Source organism: Ptychodera flava, chromosome 14 (genome assembly GCF_041260155.1).
Source record: "Ptychodera flava strain L36383 chromosome 14, AS_Pfla_20210202, whole genome shotgun sequence".
In the NCBI taxonomy this organism is placed as follows: Eukaryota; Metazoa; Hemichordata; class Enteropneusta; family Ptychoderidae; genus Ptychodera; species Ptychodera flava.
Genome location: NC_091941.1, coordinates 28914141 through 28932550, shown reverse-complemented (window position 1 = coordinate 28932550; position 18410 = coordinate 28914141). Strand labels below are relative to the sequence as shown.

The window sequence follows — 18410 nt, the reverse complement described above, 5'->3', positions numbered from 1 at the left end:
TTAAGAGGAACAACAACAACAACAGCAGCAGCAATAATAATAATAATAATAATAATAATATAATAATAATAATTTTGTCTTTTATAATACTTTCATTTTATTTGTAAACAAAACTTGAAGTACATGTTCTTTTTCTTGTTCAGAAATGAAATACACAATGCACTATCTAGGACCTTGCAAACAGAGCCGTGTATATATCCGATGTTATTGTTGACAAATGAATTCTAGTCCGGATTAGAATTCAGTTTCAACAGTAGCAATGGACATAAATTACATAAACACACACAGAGCAAACAAAGGCTTTTAGGCGAGTTGAGCGCTAAGCATGAGGACATGCTTTTTAGAGTAGAACAATAACCATTCTTCCACTTACATGACAAGAAATAACGCAACGTACATCAATTTACATCAAGGTCAGTCACGTGGATTAATACCTTCTAAATGCATGTACAGAGACAGTTCGCAAAATGGCATCATGGCCTTCAACCCAGTAAAAAAATCATCTTTGATCATGCTTATACTATGACATCCATGCTTGTACGAACACCCCGTATAATTACATCGCCTTGGCAGCGCCACCATTCACTGCTACAGGCGATGACCGAACGCTCTCATCCCGGTGTAATTCATTAACCGCGTCCTTGGGAAAACTATGAAAAACAGTGGCTCACATTTCACGCATTGTCAGTGTCTCATATTTTGAATGCAGTTAATAATAGATAAGGCTAATAAATCTATCACCTACATGTATAGTTAATGTGTAAACTTGCAAAACGACGGTAATGTTACTGCTGATTAATTTGTAATCTGCCGAGTGTGTTTTTTATAGAAGCCTGTTTGCTAAAGTCTTTTAGGGGAAGCCAAAGGAGAGACCTAACATTTTTACGAAGGCATTTGGCAGTGACGTAAAGTCGTCAAGGTCTAATAGGAATGGTGTTGTTATCGTATTCAAAATAACTGACATATTGATCTGTCGACAATTTGCATAATTGCAAACGTAATATTAATGTGTTTACCGGAGTGTTTTGTCATATGTTAGGACACGTTTTAAATTTGTTCCCCAATTTACCTGCGCCGTGTTCTCAATTCGAATATTTAAATCAGTTTAAATGGAAAGAGAAAGCAAAGGCCAAGAGAATGTATTTCAGAAACATCAGTTATAACTTCAGAACATACAATATATCTTCTTGAGTGTATGGTTGTTGCGGCTGCTGTGATCGCACAGTGCTCTCCATCCTCTGAACGCGTTATGAATATTCATGCTAATGCATTCATGAAAAATTGCCTGCCCAGTAGTTTCGTCTAATGGGGGCGCCGCGCGTCATACGGCACGCTGCTGTCATTCGTACCGGGAGAGGTCATAATCGCGGCGGGAGGTTGTCCACTCTACTGCGATGTGAAAAGGTAATGTTCATTTATTTTTTTCACTGACACGACGTAATTCACAGATCTAGTGAAATTTCAAACCTGGAGGGCTCTTTCAACAAGAAACGTAATGTTCCGCTCGATTTCAAGCGGACTGGCCCAGCAGTTGCATTTTCTCTGCGGTCGATTCGGCTGTATAGCCCGTGCGTTCGTCCCATCAAAACATCCGTCGTGTACCTCAATTGATCATTGTGATGAGTAGGCCATTCGGTGACTTTGAAAATCAAGGGAACATCTGTCTTACGTAAAGCGGGTGATATAAACATGTCAGGGTAAAAGCGAAGCTCGATTTGGGGAACGCGACGGTTGACACCATCAGACACACCGTCCCCGTTTGCATTTTAAAATTATACAAAATTACATAATTACGATAAAATTTCCTTTTCGTAAAAAGAGGTATATCTGTCTCCCTTTGAAGAGGAAAGAGGCATTGCCAAACCTTTAATAATTTTGAAATTGGCATTTAGGGAATACATAACTGAGTTCTTATTCTTGAAGAATAATCTCCATTCTTCCCTTCGCAACACAAAACAGTTACTCCGTCGCGTCAGCGCAGGTGTGTGCCGCAACATGGAGCGATGTTCGTTTCGGGATGATATATGCGTGTTAGGGTACAATGTTGTTTTTTAACGCATTAATTGTAAATCACCTTCAACATGAAACCATCTAGTATAAAAAAAATTGGGCTCAAAATTGATCTCCGAGCTCTGTCGATCATCAATCAGCAATGAAACGGGCGCGATTTCGCCTTTTTTTCGCACTATGACGCTCCTCTCATGCTACGAGCTGCGCATGCCGTGAGCAAAATAGCTGATCTTTAGAATTGTGACGACGCCATGAGGTCACAGCTCACAACGGTTATATTTACGGCAAAAAAATGGGCTTCTTGCTGGTGGTATCTGCTACCTTATATAACATAAAACCAGAACGCCGACAAGCTGCCTTTAAAACCCACATTTTACATGCTACGCGTAAGGCGTCCTTAAATAACAGACAGACGCGGCTGTATCGATAGCCTGGCCTTATTTCTAATGTTTACTGCTTAAATATTCTATTATTTGACTGTAAGAAAGACTAATTTCCTGTCAATTTTATTCATGTTGACTGAAGACTGGTGCTCATTTGACATGATAATTTTATGGCGACGAAAGCTCCTTTATAATGTAATAAATAGTACAATTATTGCTGTGCACCGCGTCTTAATGACTTATCATGAAAATAAGGCATCATCTATACTCTGGATTCTGGTGTATTTTTGATGAACAACACTAGAAATCGATACGAGTGGGACTTAACTAGCTGGCTTGTATTAAGTCAACGCCGAATTGTTTTATTACGTGTGAATGTCAGCCCATATCGATTCATTGAGCCCAGAGCACGGTTTTGATACGTGGACAACAATAACGTTAAATCTGTCACTTAGGGATGGACCATTAGACCTTGGGAGGGGGGGTGGTCACAATGAAATTGTGAAAATTTTTTTTTTACTATTGTAAATTTCTGATTTTTTTTTTTCCAATTGAGATTAGCTGTGCAAATTTTTTTTTTCAGAGTAAATTTTCAGATTTATAATTTTTTTTCAGTTCGTCGCTGTCTGAAGATAAAGAGGGCAAAGATGTGGTGCCAAGCACCACAAGCGGCCACGAAGCGGTCACGGGGGGGGGGGAGGTCAGGAGAGGGGTGTCCCCTTGCTGCTGTTGGAGCTTTTGAAAAATAGAGATTAAAATGGTGTTATTTGGTGGCACTTGGGGAGTATTTTTGCGGGGGAGGTCAGGAGGGGGTGTCCCCCTCCTGCCGTTGGAGCTTTTGAAAAATAGAGATTAAAATGGTGTTATTTGGTGGCACTTGGGGAGTATTTTTGCGGGGGGTGGTCGGGAGGGGGGTTTCCCCCTCCTGCTGTTGGAACTTTGAAAAATAGAGATAAAAATGGTGTTATTTGGTGGCACTTTGGGAGCATTTTTTTCGGATAACACATCTTCCTCTGAAACATGGTCTTCTTGCTCCTCAGTAGCTTCCTATAGTTTTGAAAATTGACTATTTTGGTTTCCTGTCTTCCCTTTCTACTGCGTGTGAAATGCCTACATTCACCCCACCAAACATCATGCATATCTCATGATTTACAATTGATTTTGACAAGCTGAGAAGCTAAAATAAGCTAAATAATATAGTTAAATTTGCATATTTGTGTTTTTAGAGCAATTGATGCACTTTTTTGATCAAAACATCTATTTCGCTGTAACAGCATGTCCAAATTGATTGGATGTGTATAGATGTGTTGAAATTTCAATATTTGTCTTTTTAGGGCAATTTATGCCATTCATGGTCAAAAAATCTGTATTCTCTGAAAGGGCTTGTCCAATTTCTTTGAAATTTGCTACACAAAAACGATTATTCATGCAGATTTATTCAGTATTTGCTATCGAGAAACTTTCAAAGTTCAACCCTTTTGTGTGTTTTTGTGTTGGGATTTGTTGGATAGATGGCATTTAACGTAGTGTATTGTTGAATGTTAAAACATGTGTTGCTGTTGTTTTTTGAGGCTGTTTTTTGAGAAAAAAGAATTGAAAATGCCTTTTTAAAAGCAAAATAATACATAATGACTTGATATGTTGTTTTATCATTATTGACGTGTTTCTACTTGTTCAGCCATTCTTGCATTCATCATTGCAATAAAATGCTGTGAAAAAAATGAAACTGATGTAGCCTGCATCTGTTTACCTTGATCTTAAAAGGCAAATACAACTTTCTGTCTTGACAACCATACCATAGTTTCAATGTTTTACCTAGTGTACCTGCTTGGTTTGTACGCAGGAAACAAGTAGAAAACAGGCTCTATAATTTCATAATTTTCAAGTGATCAGAATACAAAAGTCCTGAAAAGCTAAGATAATCATAACTTCCAGTATAAGGGATAAAGTCACTCTAAATGTATAAATTACAATTAAAAATGTGCCTGGAGGATGTACTAAAAAATACAGAAAGTTGCTTTCTGTCGGTAAAATCTAAAAAAAATTCAAAATTTTAAAGACTTTTGCAGATTTTTTTTTTACGCCTTTGTCTTCTGATTTATTTTTTTTTATTTTGCAAACTAGTTTGAAGATTTTTTTTTCCTAACTTTTTGCTCTGAAAATTTTTTTTTTCTGTTTTTGACCACCCCCCTCCCAAGATCTAATGGTCCGTCCCTTAGCAAGTCAGAAATTGATAAAATTTACGTCTAATTTTCAGTATTGAGAAAGGTATGTTTACAAATTGGCATTGATGATAATCTAGCCGCAGTTCATTTATTTTTCGGAAAACAATAGGAAAGCGGATTGCTCTTAAAGCTATGTTAAGCAATAGTCGGATGAGTTTTGACCTCGAATTGCAATGGAAATTGCAACCGAGAGATTGGATTGACAAATACTAATGTTTATTTGAAATTACTGTCCGCGCAGAAAAAAAATCTGTCCTCCAATAGACTTCGTGATTGATGCAGGCGTATTCCTCGGCTAAATACTTGTTATCGATTCTGAATCGTTGGCTTCATTCAGAGGCTTTCATGAATATTTCAGATCATGATCATCTTTCCGAGAAATCCTCCTTATCCAGCGATTGGGAGCTGCCATCCGTGTCTGCTACGGATGTCACTCCCTCTTAGTGTAACCTAGAAAAAAAAATAAACGCGCTTCCTCACAATTCTCTTCCCCAAACAGAAATATGTGCGTTTTCCGAGAGATAATCTGTGCTTGTCCCCGCTGCCGATGGGCAGTTATCGGTTGATATGATCTAAATCAGTAAGTTGAAGGGCCATTATGCAACGACGGTTGAGTATATTGTGAAGTCTTGCTGTTCCCACCATTACGCTGATGATGTATAACATCTCTTCTATATTGACTGTGCAATCATGATGAGCACGACAGAAACGTGGGCTGACGGAGGCGTTCCCTACTGCTTTCTTTTGTCAGGGGACTCGTAGATCTTAGCGTAATGCGAAGCAAGAGAGGCCAGCTTCTTGACTCATTCTGGCATAAATTACGGCGCAGAGAAAATCCGACCACGGAATATGATAAATTGCTGAGGCGATTTCTTGAGATACGTTCGCACTACCGTTGCACACACAAACGTGTAGTCGCCGGATTGGTGTGTAGCGTGGTTTCATTTTCGTGTCCGAGCTTGTACCATTTGAACCAAAATTATAAATATAGTTTGTTGTCAATCCTCGACGTGTTTTGATAGGATTACACCACTCATCTGCACCGGGGTTATTTAATTTGGATAGAGAGAAGTCATCGAGAGGTCACATCGCCACTGTGCTGTAAATTTCGAAGCGTAAATTTCGCATGAATTTTGTCACACACGTTGTGACCTTTCATGTGTAGCTCGCATTCACTAGCAATTCAATTCAAACGAAATATCGTCCAGTCAACGGCCTTGGACTTGTAACATCAGTAAGTCCCCTAGTTCATGTTCACAGATATATGTACGGTTGGCAAATGTCAAATAACGAAAACAACGAAGCGAATTTCTTCACTTCTTCAAACAGGAAGGCTTTGATGAACGGAAGTATTAATTTTCCAACGTCCCCTGAGTATGTATGTATGTATGTATATATGTATGTATGTATGTATGTGTGTGTTGGTAGGTAGATCATATGATACTTCCCCGTATTTACCAACACTAAAAAAGTGTTTCTGCGTCATTTAATATCATATGAATACATAGAAAGATAGATATATAAACAAATTAAATTAAATTTATCGGTTAATTAATTAATTCATTAACAGAAAAAGAACAATAGAAAGTTTGGGGGTTTTTTTTGTTTCACTGTGCATCACAGGTAGGATTTTAAAAGTGTTTAATTTCGGTCAAAGTCTTTAAAATCAAACTCAGGTTCAGCGGTAGAATTTAAATTTATTGGAATGCGTTGATATGGATCGCTTGGACAAGAAATGTATGGACATGGGACAGCTAAGGATCAGGATTCTGGGATATTGTGCGTTGTCATGGCGACACGACTATCACGCATAAGGTCAAAGAAAATCGGTGGATATTTGATCACTGTATAATTAATTTTCGTTAACATTTCAAGGAAAAGGTCAGGAAATAAATGGCGGCAGCTATCGTTAGCTTTGCATATTTAATATCGGAGATACGAGCGAGTGCACTCTCCCATCGCTGTTCCTGACTTCGCAACAGACCAACAAAAACAATCGTTATCAAGGACAGGCAGTTTGCAAAACGTTGACACGTAGGCCATCTCATTAGATTTTAATTTGTATGTGAGATGAATTTTTTGTTGATGGTTCCGAAATCAAAACAGCATCTACGGGGACTCGAAATAACAGCCAATACAAGATCGTGACAGAACTCATTTTAATTGCGCATGCAGAAAATGACGTATTAAGAAACGTCACTTGTGAGCAGTCTTGCTATCACGCCACAATCTTGAGGAACAACGAAACGTGACAATTTACAGTTTACTAATCCGAACATTGCTCACACATATTTACACAGATAGTACACAACACATTATATATATATATATATATATATATATATATATATATATATATATATATATATATATATATATATATATATATATATATATCACAAATTAGTCAGCGTACAAATTAATGACATCTGTTACTTAAGTTTCATGCATCTAGCGATCAAAAGACCACTTTTACCCGTAAGATGCTAGTCTTTTCATAGGGTTGGGACGTACGTCGACGTCATCAAAATCCTACATCATTTCAAACAGAATGTATTCGTGTTCCTTTCTTTACATTCTGTTCAATCTTCTAGGATACTCTGTGTTGGTGGCTGTAGATTAGGCACAGTGCGACGATAAAAAGCCTTCAATTCATATTTACAATGGAGAAATACACCGACAAGACCCCTACGCCCCAAACGGAGCAACCAAGACGGGCCAGCCACAGCCCTATCCCGGAGAGTCCGGTAGGGAGCGAAGCAGAGGTGAGTCAAATAATCGCATGGGCTTGTGAAATGCACGCTGCATTTATCTTAATAATCCATGGGAGCTGCCCTATCTTTCAACGTCAGAGTGCATGGAGGTTCGGCAGGGAACTGTGTGAAACACATGCACTTCTCGTAAAATCCTTGTTTTGGACGGTGATGGTGTTATGAAAAATGCATATCCCTGCTGCAATCAGGAATGCTTACTGACTGCATATACTAAGATGCAAGTTTGCAGGACAGTCCGGTTGGTGGGAAAGACGGCATCCTAGCTGCATGTGATATGACCGGTCCGCATGGGTTGTCTGCTGACAGGCAGGCCCATCGCATGCGTGATGGAAATGAATGAAATTAAACGGCGATAGTCTAGTTTTTGTCGATTGAGACGCGGGGCCTAGTTAGGGCGATGTAGAAGCGTCGATTGAATTTTTCACGCAGTTCATCTTTTTGATATTTACTGACCGGCCTCACGTTTCTTGGTTACTTTCAGTAAATATAGGTCTCAATGAAGAATATAGTTTATTTGTTCTTCCCTTTGTTGATTTTAACTCAACAGTATAGTCTCGCGTAAATGGTGAAAAAATAGATTTCACACGTATCAATTTTGATTGGCGTTCTCAAATAGATACTATATTCAATCAGATTCTGATCATCTATTCAAGATAGGCACTCAATCAACTATACACTGATATTCCGAGGTTCTACTACCTAAAACACGGTCGCATAATCTCCGAGTCAATTCTGAAATCTCAAGTCAATAGATCATATCTTGCATCACGCCAGCCTAGAATTTTCCGTGATAACAATGCCAGCCCGAATATGATGCATAAGTTTTAAACCAGTTGGGACATAAAAACATGATGATGCATGGGTGTTCGGGCACAAAAACAAGAAAAAAAGTGACAGCATAGAGTCAAAGGTCGCGCTTTTACCCCAAGAGGTATTTCACCGAGTGGAATATCAAAAACACTGCATCGTTACGAATCTCTGACTTCCTTGAAACATTGCACCTACCTAATTAATCATCGAGTGCACAAGAGACCCATAAGCGCCCCCCCCCTTCCCCAGTGGAAATGAAATCGACGTTAATGGATGAGTCACAGCTTCGCAGTTGTCCGTCAGCGCCATTCAGAAGACGGATCGATTTTTCGCTTCCTATTTGAATGTTCTTCGGGTACGTTGAGAGGCCCGTCGACAAAGCTGTATCGGAAGCACGATTTAGACCAAACAGCATTTTTACTCGATGGCATAATTACATGATGATTGTAAACCTGGTGCGATTGACAACATAAATTATGCAAAGGGATAAAAAGGATACTACTGGTGTAAACATAACAGAGAGATAGAAATATGATCTTCCAAAATAATAAAATCCTTGGCTCTCGCTCTCAGGATCAATCCACCATTTGTATGCATCGGATATAATCGCCTTGCTCTCCGCCACAATCCGATCAGTCAATTAATTATGTATGTATATATGCGAAAGCTATACAGGTGAACTGACAAGCTGCATTCTTTGTTTATTTAATACCTGGTAAAAATATTGCGAAACTTCCGGAACTTGAGACCAAATTGTAAATCTGGCGATGCTGTCAATGACGAGTATTCTTTGTACTACAAAATTTCGCTTCAGTTTCTGCAACACGATGTATCTTTCTTATGAAATCGCAAAATTATTAACATTTTGAAATCCGGATATAAACTCACAAACATTAAATGGTATTACGTCAAAAACACGTATGCATAGATACGGTATGTCTCATAAAGTGCACGTTTTACCAACATGTGTAGGATTATATATTGAGTGGATTACTGTATAGTAATAAACGATTTTATCACTACGTGCGTTCACTACATTTACAGAACGAATAACGAGGGTAAGCTAGTGCCGCTATGGGTTTCCAAGACCGAATTGGTAAAGCGGTCCTAAAGACGTTTTCAGCCCGCGTGACAAACATCCCGTGATCGCGTCGGGAGAATACAGTTTCATATTTGCTATTTATCTGGATTTCAATTATCAAATAAAAGCCGACCCGGGGTCAGTCAATTTTAAAGCATTGCTTGTGACCCTGAAGGTCTACTGAAGATGACTAATGCGGGTTTCGATTTCCATATTTCTGTCACGTCTTTTTAATGTACTGCCCATTAAAATCTCCTTCGTCGATTGGGTGTATCCAGAGCTCGCTTGAATGGTTACGCCTACATAACGGGGGAATAAGCCGCAACGAAATGCCTGATCACGATGGCAGCTGCTGTGTGCGTCCATTGCCATTCCATTCAGATCGGAGTCAGAGATGACCATAAACCGTTGCGATGACAACGGCGTTTACGATGAAGACGCGATGTCGTCGGCGTTCACGAGGGCAACAAGTATTTTTCACGGATGCTCCCTGACCTCTGAAGGACTTGGAGTTTAAAGATGAATTTGAAATTTACATCCAATCATATTTTACCTTTTAAAGTTATATTTTGTCGACAAATTAAGTTAAAAAGCAGCATTTCATTCAGTACCCTTGGTGAAAGGCACTTTTACCAAAATGGTGTCACTGGATACAAAATAGATGTAGAACGAGATGGATTATTGTTTGAGTTTGTATTTTTCATTGATCTGTATATTGAACACCATACAAATGTTTTCCTCTTTGTGTATCCCACACACCGAATGGTTGTCTGTTATACAGCATAGTATACTTACATGTACAGCGTGGAGCCATTATAAGGCAAGCTGTACAATAACACATCACTCTTGTACTTCTTCTATTTTCTACTTTGAACTTGGTTTTATTTTAGCGTGTTTTCTGGCACGAGGAATCAACGTTCTGTCGTCATCTTTACCGTTTCGCTATTTCACGGATTCGGCGTAGGCGTGACATACAGAGCTGTGTGATCAGAACTTGTGTTTCACGCCTGTATACCTTTCTTCAGTTTTCTGGGCTAAGCTGGACCATTGTCTAAATTCACACAGACGAGCAATCTGCATGATGATTGGAAGATTTGAACTGTGCAATCCACGTTCTGTATTTTTCAGCACTGTGTCACCCTTTTAAGACGCTGACTGACGTGTGCATATGTAACTAAGGGAATCTGTCTTTTTTGTAGACGATAACATCGTCTTTTAATGAGTACTTAGGCTTGGTCTTTCAACCCTGTGAACACCTATCCCTACCGATGCCCCTAATCAACCCCTGTGAACATTATTCACTCCTACCAATATCCGCTAACTTGAAATAACTAACAATCTAACGACGTGCAAGAATAACCTTGTCAGACTGAGTAGTCCACAACTAACCAATCATTTAACAGCACGAAAATATCCATCAAATAATAATTTAACAGCACGAAAATATCCATCAAATAATTTAACAGCACGAAAATATCCATCAAATAATTTAACAGCACGAAAATATCCATCAAATAATAATATTTAAAAAACGTTCCCATTTCCCAATTTAAACCATAGATGTGCGTATTCACTAACAGGTAGAATAGAATTATGACTCAATACATTTTAAACCGATTGCCTTTCATGTTCTTGGCCTTTATTTCGCGAATGAGAGTCTTACAAAAATTCTTAATAATATGTCGTTCCGTGACAAAAGTGCTTACAATAAACCTAATCAGTTGGAGCCCATTGTTGTTAAGACCTTGGTGTGACCTGTAGTACGGAGAACACATATCACATGGTTGACAACCGTGAAATGAACAACTGATTAGAAAATTACGAACAATCGAGAAAATAGAAAAATATTTCAATTTTGTTTCCGTTTTTTTCTTTTTTTCCGGTCAATTCCAGCTGCTGTTGAAGTTTGAAGGTGATTCAAAAGCAGAGACCAGAAATATTGCCAAACTTTTACACGGGACGAAAAATGCAAAGGAAAGCAAAGTGATCTGTGTAGGTTTTTTGTTGCATCGAGTCACTTGACCGTGCCGTTTAGACGTACACCAATAGTTGAAATTTTGTTTTTGTTGTGAAAATAGTTGAGTAGAAAAATGATTTTTTTGTTTCATTTTTCATTTGTCAAGTATATCATTCCACTCATGCATTGTCTTAAAAGGTCGTAAGTAAATATCTTTCAATAAAGTATTGACACAAGTATCATTAAAGTATTGGTTTTTTTCACAAACATATTCTGTTCGTAACGGTGTGACTTTCCTCCATTTATTTTGTACTTTCCTTTGCTTTTTTCATTCACTGGTTTGATCTGCATGGAGTTTGACTCGAATCGTGAAGTTTCTTGTGTTTTCACATGATCATGTAGCACATCATATTAATTTGCATGCATGTACATTGTGTGACCTGGCAATCATGATAGCATGGATATATGAACACGGAACAGCATTTCAGCCGGGTCGGGTGTGAGTGACTGTGTACGATACGTCAAAATACCCGGTCAGTACATGAATATTTTTTAATTTCTCGTTTTCTCTCTTCCGTAGTTAAGTGGCATCGGTTATTTTTTTTCTGTTCATTTGCTGTAAACGTAGAGTAGAATGTCAGGTGCTGTGGACGTTTGTCGCTTAGAGCAGAACGTCATCATAATAGGTGGTGACGTCATCGTAACTTGGGCATGTTGTCAACCATGTGGTACTATGTATGATCAGCTTGTCAAGCGCGACGCCTGCCTTCTTTGGCGAAACCATTTAATGCCCGCCTGAAACTAATCTTGACCTTATAACAAAACCTATCACCATTTTCTCTTCGTTTAATTCGATCATCATCTCTGCCATTCTGTCCCTTTCAATGAGAAATCGAACAAAGAAGATATGATCTGATAAAACTTGTTCATCGATCTAGATTTACATGATTAATTTCATGATTTCTTGATTCTCCATCAAGGTTTCTGTTGATTTGGCATCATTCTAGAGCAACATATAGTCTGCTTCAAATAATTCCCCTACACAACTTCTCATATGCCGTGTGCTTAACTTTATGCATTATCACTGACTTAATCATTTACATAAAAGACAACGTTGCTCATAAGCCTAAAATATAAGCCTGAATAAGAAACGCTCGCATATACTTGAAAGCTGAATAGTGACATATCTGCTTCTTCAGTTTAATCGCAGTCCTATCTACTTAATACTAGAAACAATTGCTGCGCAAAGCAATGTTTAAAAATGACGAACATCCACATAATGTACAAAAATATCAAAGTATGCCCTGTATCTCAGAAATGATACAACTTCTACCATAGACCCTGCCGTGAAACTCCAGGGTCTGTGTAACCTACCTACGTAAGATATTCAAATGTACTTCCATCGTTGTCTTGCAGAAACACAAACATCCGCGAGAATGGACAACCGACATTTGGCACTGTGCTGGAGAGCCAAGAAGTTGTAAGCATTTAAGAGGCATAGCTATAGATTTTTTTTCCTCTTGTAATCTTAAATATTAAGTGTGTTTTCTCTCACGAGTGATGTCTGTGTTTTGTTGCATGCATGTTAGAATGTCATATAATATCTGTCGCTCACTCTTTTGCTTTTTGATGTACGCCCATATGGCCGCCCGGTTCATTAATATTCACAGACATTACAGTACTTACATTATTAGTTTCAAGCGCTTGTCAATCGTGCTATAGCAGTTTTCTGTTCTCCTTTCACTATGAACACATTGAAGTATTCCACCAATAAGACATACGCACAGATACATACATACGTACATAGATAGATAGATAGATAGATAGATAGATAGATAGATAGATAGATAGATAGATAGATAGATAGATAGATAGATAGATAGATGATAGATAGATAGATAGATAGATAGATAGATAGATAGATAGATAGATAGATAGATAGATAGATAGATGCGTAGATACATACATACATACATACATACATACATACATACATACATACATACATACATACATACATACATACAAACATACATACATACTTACATGCATACCTACTTACATAGACTAAATATTTAAGAATGCTTCTCGCAAGTGCAAGAGAAATAGTATACTACAGCTTGTAAAGGTCTTGTTCAACGGAGAGTTTTCTAAGTATTATTATCCTGATAGTTCAGCTGCCAATCCTCGATACACAGTCTATGCGGCAAGAACATGAATTATGTATATTTGACTGTGTGAATACTTTTGCAACAGGTATGTGCGGCTGTTGTTTCTTGCCCTGTTTCCTGTGCGAAGTGTCAGCCAGGCTGGATGAACCCTTCTGCGCAGGTTTCTGGTGGCCCTGTGGGCTGACGGGACTCAGAACAAAGATGAGATTGCAGCATAAGATACAGGCAAGTTTGTCAGTCTGTCTGTCTGCATTATAGTTTCCCCGAAGCATTTGTCATTGTGAAATGTCATGTCTTTGTATGCGTGTTTTCACGGAAGATTGTACATTAAATGCATGTCTCGGATTCTTTGCCGTGCAATGTGAAGGGTAAATTGAGAAACCACGCCTATATAGACGTACAGTAAAAAATGCTGAAAATTTGTCAAAGCAGTGACACAACAGATCGAAATAAAGAGTGATATGTTTTGTGGTTGTGCTAGCCGGGACAGCAGAGAATAAGACGTTAATCCATCGCTACACGGAAACTGATGCACACTGCAATTCAAAAACGTGTGTATTGGAAGGCATATATTCCCTCCCCTTTGGATATTCCAGATCTTTAAATACGTAACCTTTACGAGTAGCAAGCAAGCAGCCGTTGTAGACAGACTTACTGATCCGGCCCAACATGGGCATTTTAATGATTATTATGATGGATGAGTAATATAACGTGTTCACTTGAATGTCTCTCAGGATTACAATTAATAGGAATGTGAAAGGAATACCGAGTGTTGAATATCATCTAGAATTTATGTTGATATAACGAAGATGCATACAGGGTGAAATATCCTGGCCTGAAAATTAAGCAAAAAGTGACCTCACTAGAACGGGATAGTACTTTGTCATTGTAGCCAGCAAAAAGACTTCAATATAACCAAAACCGTCCCATCTGTGCATGTTAAATTGATGAAATGATGGCGGGTGCACAATTGCCAGCATCAACATAAAACCCAATCATTAAAATTTCACAAATAATCCAGGCATAAGCCAGTCATTCGTCAAGGTTGACCTAAAAAAAATTATATGACGATATTTAGGGTATATCGAAGTGAGAGTGAGGTCGTTATCGGTAAAAAGAGAGCCGTTCGAACGATGACTCATTGAATCCAAGACAACATGTTATGTACTACGTCTATGTCTTTGACTTCGCCGAGAAAACGAACCTCAGTACTGCTTCGTCGTTCGTGTTCAGACCGATCTGGACAACCTGATTTCGCAACGTGCAACAACAATAAATTATACATGTGCGTAGACGTTGATTATGTCTCTCTGTCTGTGACAGATGGCGATGCCTCTGTCATCGCATTGTTGTTTGTCTAATATGGAATTATATTTTTACTATCGAAAGTCCGGGTCGACATTTTGGGGGGAAAAACAACAATTGCAAAGTTCCCAGTCTCTGAAATATGTTTACGTGTCAAACTCCACGATAATGAATTCGTCATATCTCTCTAGCGTGACGACTTCGGCGAGAACCACCACGGTGCATTTTGAATACTAAGTCGAGTCTTCAGACAATGGTCAACAAACTGAATTTAGAATAGTTCTTTTAGTCACATCAATCAATAGTTAGGAGAGTCAAATAATCGTAAATATATAATAAACTTGTTTATATCGATTGTTCATCGAATTTTCCCAAATTTTCTGTCAGTGTTTAAAATATGTGATTTTGCATGTATAATATAAAGAGTACCAGGATGCATTGCGTGTCGTTGTGTTGTGAAGCACACAGGCGACGTCGTTAACATTGTATATGTTATCACTATTGCTGTTTGTTTTTTTTATTTTGTTTCTGTTGAGTTTATTTCTTTAGTTACAACCATCTCCCCGGTCCTAACCGTACATCACTTGAGGAGAGAGTGTGCGTTTACTGCCTGAGATGAGTCAGACGACACTACCTGCATGGAAATACACATTTCAGTGTCCTTGCACAGCGGACACGGAAACCCATTCCGATCACAACCAAAATAGTCTAGGATAGACGCTGCGTAACAGCCCACGGAACATGCATTTGTAGTGACATCAATGCTTGTGCAACCGTTATAGTATACCATACATGTTGTGTTATTATATTACTGATTGTTTCCAGGGTGATGTATTCCAGGATGTCTTCTACTCGACTTGTTGTGGTCCCTGCGCCGCCTGTCAAATGGCCCGTGAGCTGGATTACATTGAAAACCAACTGACGGATTGAACTAGTCCCACAAGTGATCGCTGTTAGTATTATCACCACTTCGAGAACTCTTTTAAGACGTTATTAAATAAATATGCAATATACCTCCTCTCGCCAAATTTCAGTCGACGCCACCAACGTTGGGCTTGTGACCGTTACAAAAAACGCCCATATTGCCGCTGGTGGCGCATTTCTAATTTTAAGACTTTGGAAACAATTTGCTAAAAAGAATGAGCTATAAGTTATATTTCTACGTCATTTGATATGCAAGCTTTATTTATTCTAAGTCTTTGGTACAAATAATGGTCATTTTTATTCCATAGTATTTAAATGTAGTGCAATTACTGTGAACAGAACCTATAAGGACACATTTCTTCATAAGATTGAGATACAAACAATTATAACAGTCAGCGATAGCAATCAGTGCGACTTTCACAGAGGCTCAGTTTTGTGGACACTAGTGTAAAATCACCAAGCTGCAGCAATCGTCAGACGCAAAATAAGCATGTCAATGTCACCGCTTGTCATATCGATAGCGTTACCTGTGTTTTTTCCGGCAAAGTTTGTCTTGAGTTCATCCATCTTGATATTTAATATACATCTTGATGTAACCCCAGTCGCATACTTTATACGCATACACATACATACATACATACATACATACATACATACATACATACATACATACATACATACATACATACATACATACATACATACATACAAATCTACCATATAGAGGCAATTATTAATTTATTAACTAATAATTTGTTTTATTCCAAAACTCCTTCCATTAGTCATACCCGCAGCTGTTTTACTAAAGATTGCTCATTTTCGTTCTTTGTCAACACTCATTCTTTTCTTCCCTGGGCAAGCGCACCATGCATTCTTTCGATGTTATCAATGTCACCGTTGCTATGCATCGTTGTCAAAAAAATCCAAAACGTGATAATGGCAGGCTGCTGTCTGCCCTCATTGCGTCCTTGACCAAAGTCAAAGTTCATCGGTAATCGTGACGTCACATAACTCTCTATTTACACTTTACAAATATTTCCAGTAGTCGTGTAGTATTCACTTAAAAAGTTTGTTAAATAATCCTCAGATGATTGCGTACATACACCATTGTATGATCTAGGGGGTTTGTGTTTCTCTAGTTCAAGACAATTAGGAACAAACTTGTATGAATTTAACTCGTCTTAAGTACATGAATGGTATATACGATATAATCCATTGGGTTTGCTAGGCTCACGTCCAGATTTTATACCATAAATAAGCTCCTTACTTGTTAAGTATTTATCTCTGTAAATATGAAGAAAGACGAGAGTGATGAAATGTCTCATCAGCTGCCACCGTGGGCATGGAGGCGCTCTTTATCGGCTACTCGGCCCGAACCCTGTTGATGTGCAGCGTGCTCGGAAGGTTATATCTTATTGGTCATAAACCATATGATGCAGTCAGGGCTATAGTTTTGGGATGTCAGTGGTTGTACAGTCATCGTGAAACTGATTTTGAATTTCCTGAATTTTAAGACTAGTTCAGAATATTAACGATTCATACATAACAATTCGCATTCCGTCTAACGATTTGTCAATTTTAAATCTGTTAAATTGAGTGAAAATTTTCCCCATCTCAGGCGTTTTTAGTTCCTTAATAATTAAGTGTATCGCAATTTTGTGTTATTTGACTTATTGATTTTTTATCAAATCGAGAAAGAATTGATATTTGCCATTCTCACAGAAGATATCATAAGTCTGACATTATTAGAAACAAAATTGGGCCAGAGTGTGCGTTCACGTCAAGGGTAGTGGCTGCTTTGCCTTGACTTTGACACACAATAGTAAAATCTGCGGGCCTACTTACTTGCACACGAATTAGCAAAATGAAACTATGTCAAATTTAAATTAATTTAATAATTATCTTAACGACGTATTTAAATCGAAGACTAATCTCTACCGGTCAATTAAAATCACGCTCTTTCGGCCATGGTTGTGTTTATAGGCGGGTTGTTTTGTTAATTCTGAGGGCTTGAGAACCTACTGTTGGTACTCAGAGACTGAGTAGAACCGCACTAGTACTTGCAGTACACAAGTTCGGGAAAAATTGAGCAGAAATCTCAAACAAATTATTCGGAACTCGATTTTGTCTCATCAACTTACTGAGCATGTTTAAAGCAAGAAATGAATTGTGTCTCACCATTAGTTAACTTGAGCACGTTGAAAGTTTTTTTTCCCCAGGCTGGATTAAAAAAGGAAAATAAAACAACAAAACAAGCTGAATAAACAAACGTCTGTGATATGAACTGCAATATGACTCGCATATGATAGAATTCCGTGTTCGAAGCAAGGGTGTATTTTATATGAATAACAAAAACACATTATGTGCTGAGTGATAAGAGGACGATGTTCTTTGAGCGTCCACAGCACCTTTTCTTGTCGAAATTCCTGTACGCTGGGAAGGATGGCAAACTTGACTTGGAGACATACAGTTAGGCCCGCTGGTGTACGTGTGTGCCTACAGAGGGCGCTGTGATAAATTATACACGTCCTCCAGATGACCAACTTCAAAAACACTGTAACAAAAGTCTGGCCACTGTACAAGTTACAAAACTGTAGTCTCATGCTGTGTATGGACAGAACAAATACACCAGTGAGAGAGTTTACAATCGTTTCAACTACAGGCGTGTCTTTGTTCGCACAGTCGGTGTATTCATCCAATTAATTGTTGACTACTTCTTCAACTTGTTAAGAATGCCTTACTGAATAAAATGTCGGATTATGAACTACAA

At 38.3% G+C, this 18410-nt stretch overlaps 1 protein-coding gene across 2 annotated transcripts; it reads left to right on the top strand.

Moving 5' to 3' along the window:
* Positions 1-1011: 1011 nt before the first annotated feature.
* On the top strand, positions 1012-18410 carry LOC139150067 (cornifelin homolog A-like). 2 transcript variants are annotated; one of them, XM_070722220.1, is made up of 6 exons: positions 1012-1404; positions 7213-7383; positions 11177-11275; positions 12657-12720; positions 13497-13636; positions 15542-18410. In XM_070722220.1, exons 2-6 carry the CDS (start codon positions 7282-7284, stop codon positions 15644-15646), a joined length of 510 nt encoding a protein of 169 aa, XP_070578321.1. In that variant the 5' UTR covers positions 1012-1404; positions 7213-7281; the 3' UTR covers positions 15647-18410. The 2 variants fall into 2 exon arrangements, with proteins under 2 accessions (XP_070578321.1, XP_070578322.1); XM_070722221.1 differs by lacking the exon at positions 11177-11275 and having other exon boundaries at positions 1279-1404.

Coding starts and splice junctions, on each gene's coding strand:
- LOC139150067 (XM_070722220.1), top strand. CDS start 7,282: ATGGAGAAATACACCGACAAGACCCCTACGCCCCAAACGGAGCAACCA. Junction 7,384..11,176: donor CGGTAGGGAGCGAAGCAGAG/GTGAGTCAAATA, acceptor GGTCAATTCCAG/CTGCTGTTGAAGTTTGAAGG. Junction 13,637..15,541: donor GATTGCAGCATAAGATACAG/GCAAGTTTGTCA, acceptor GATTGTTTCCAG/GGTGATGTATTCCAGGATGT.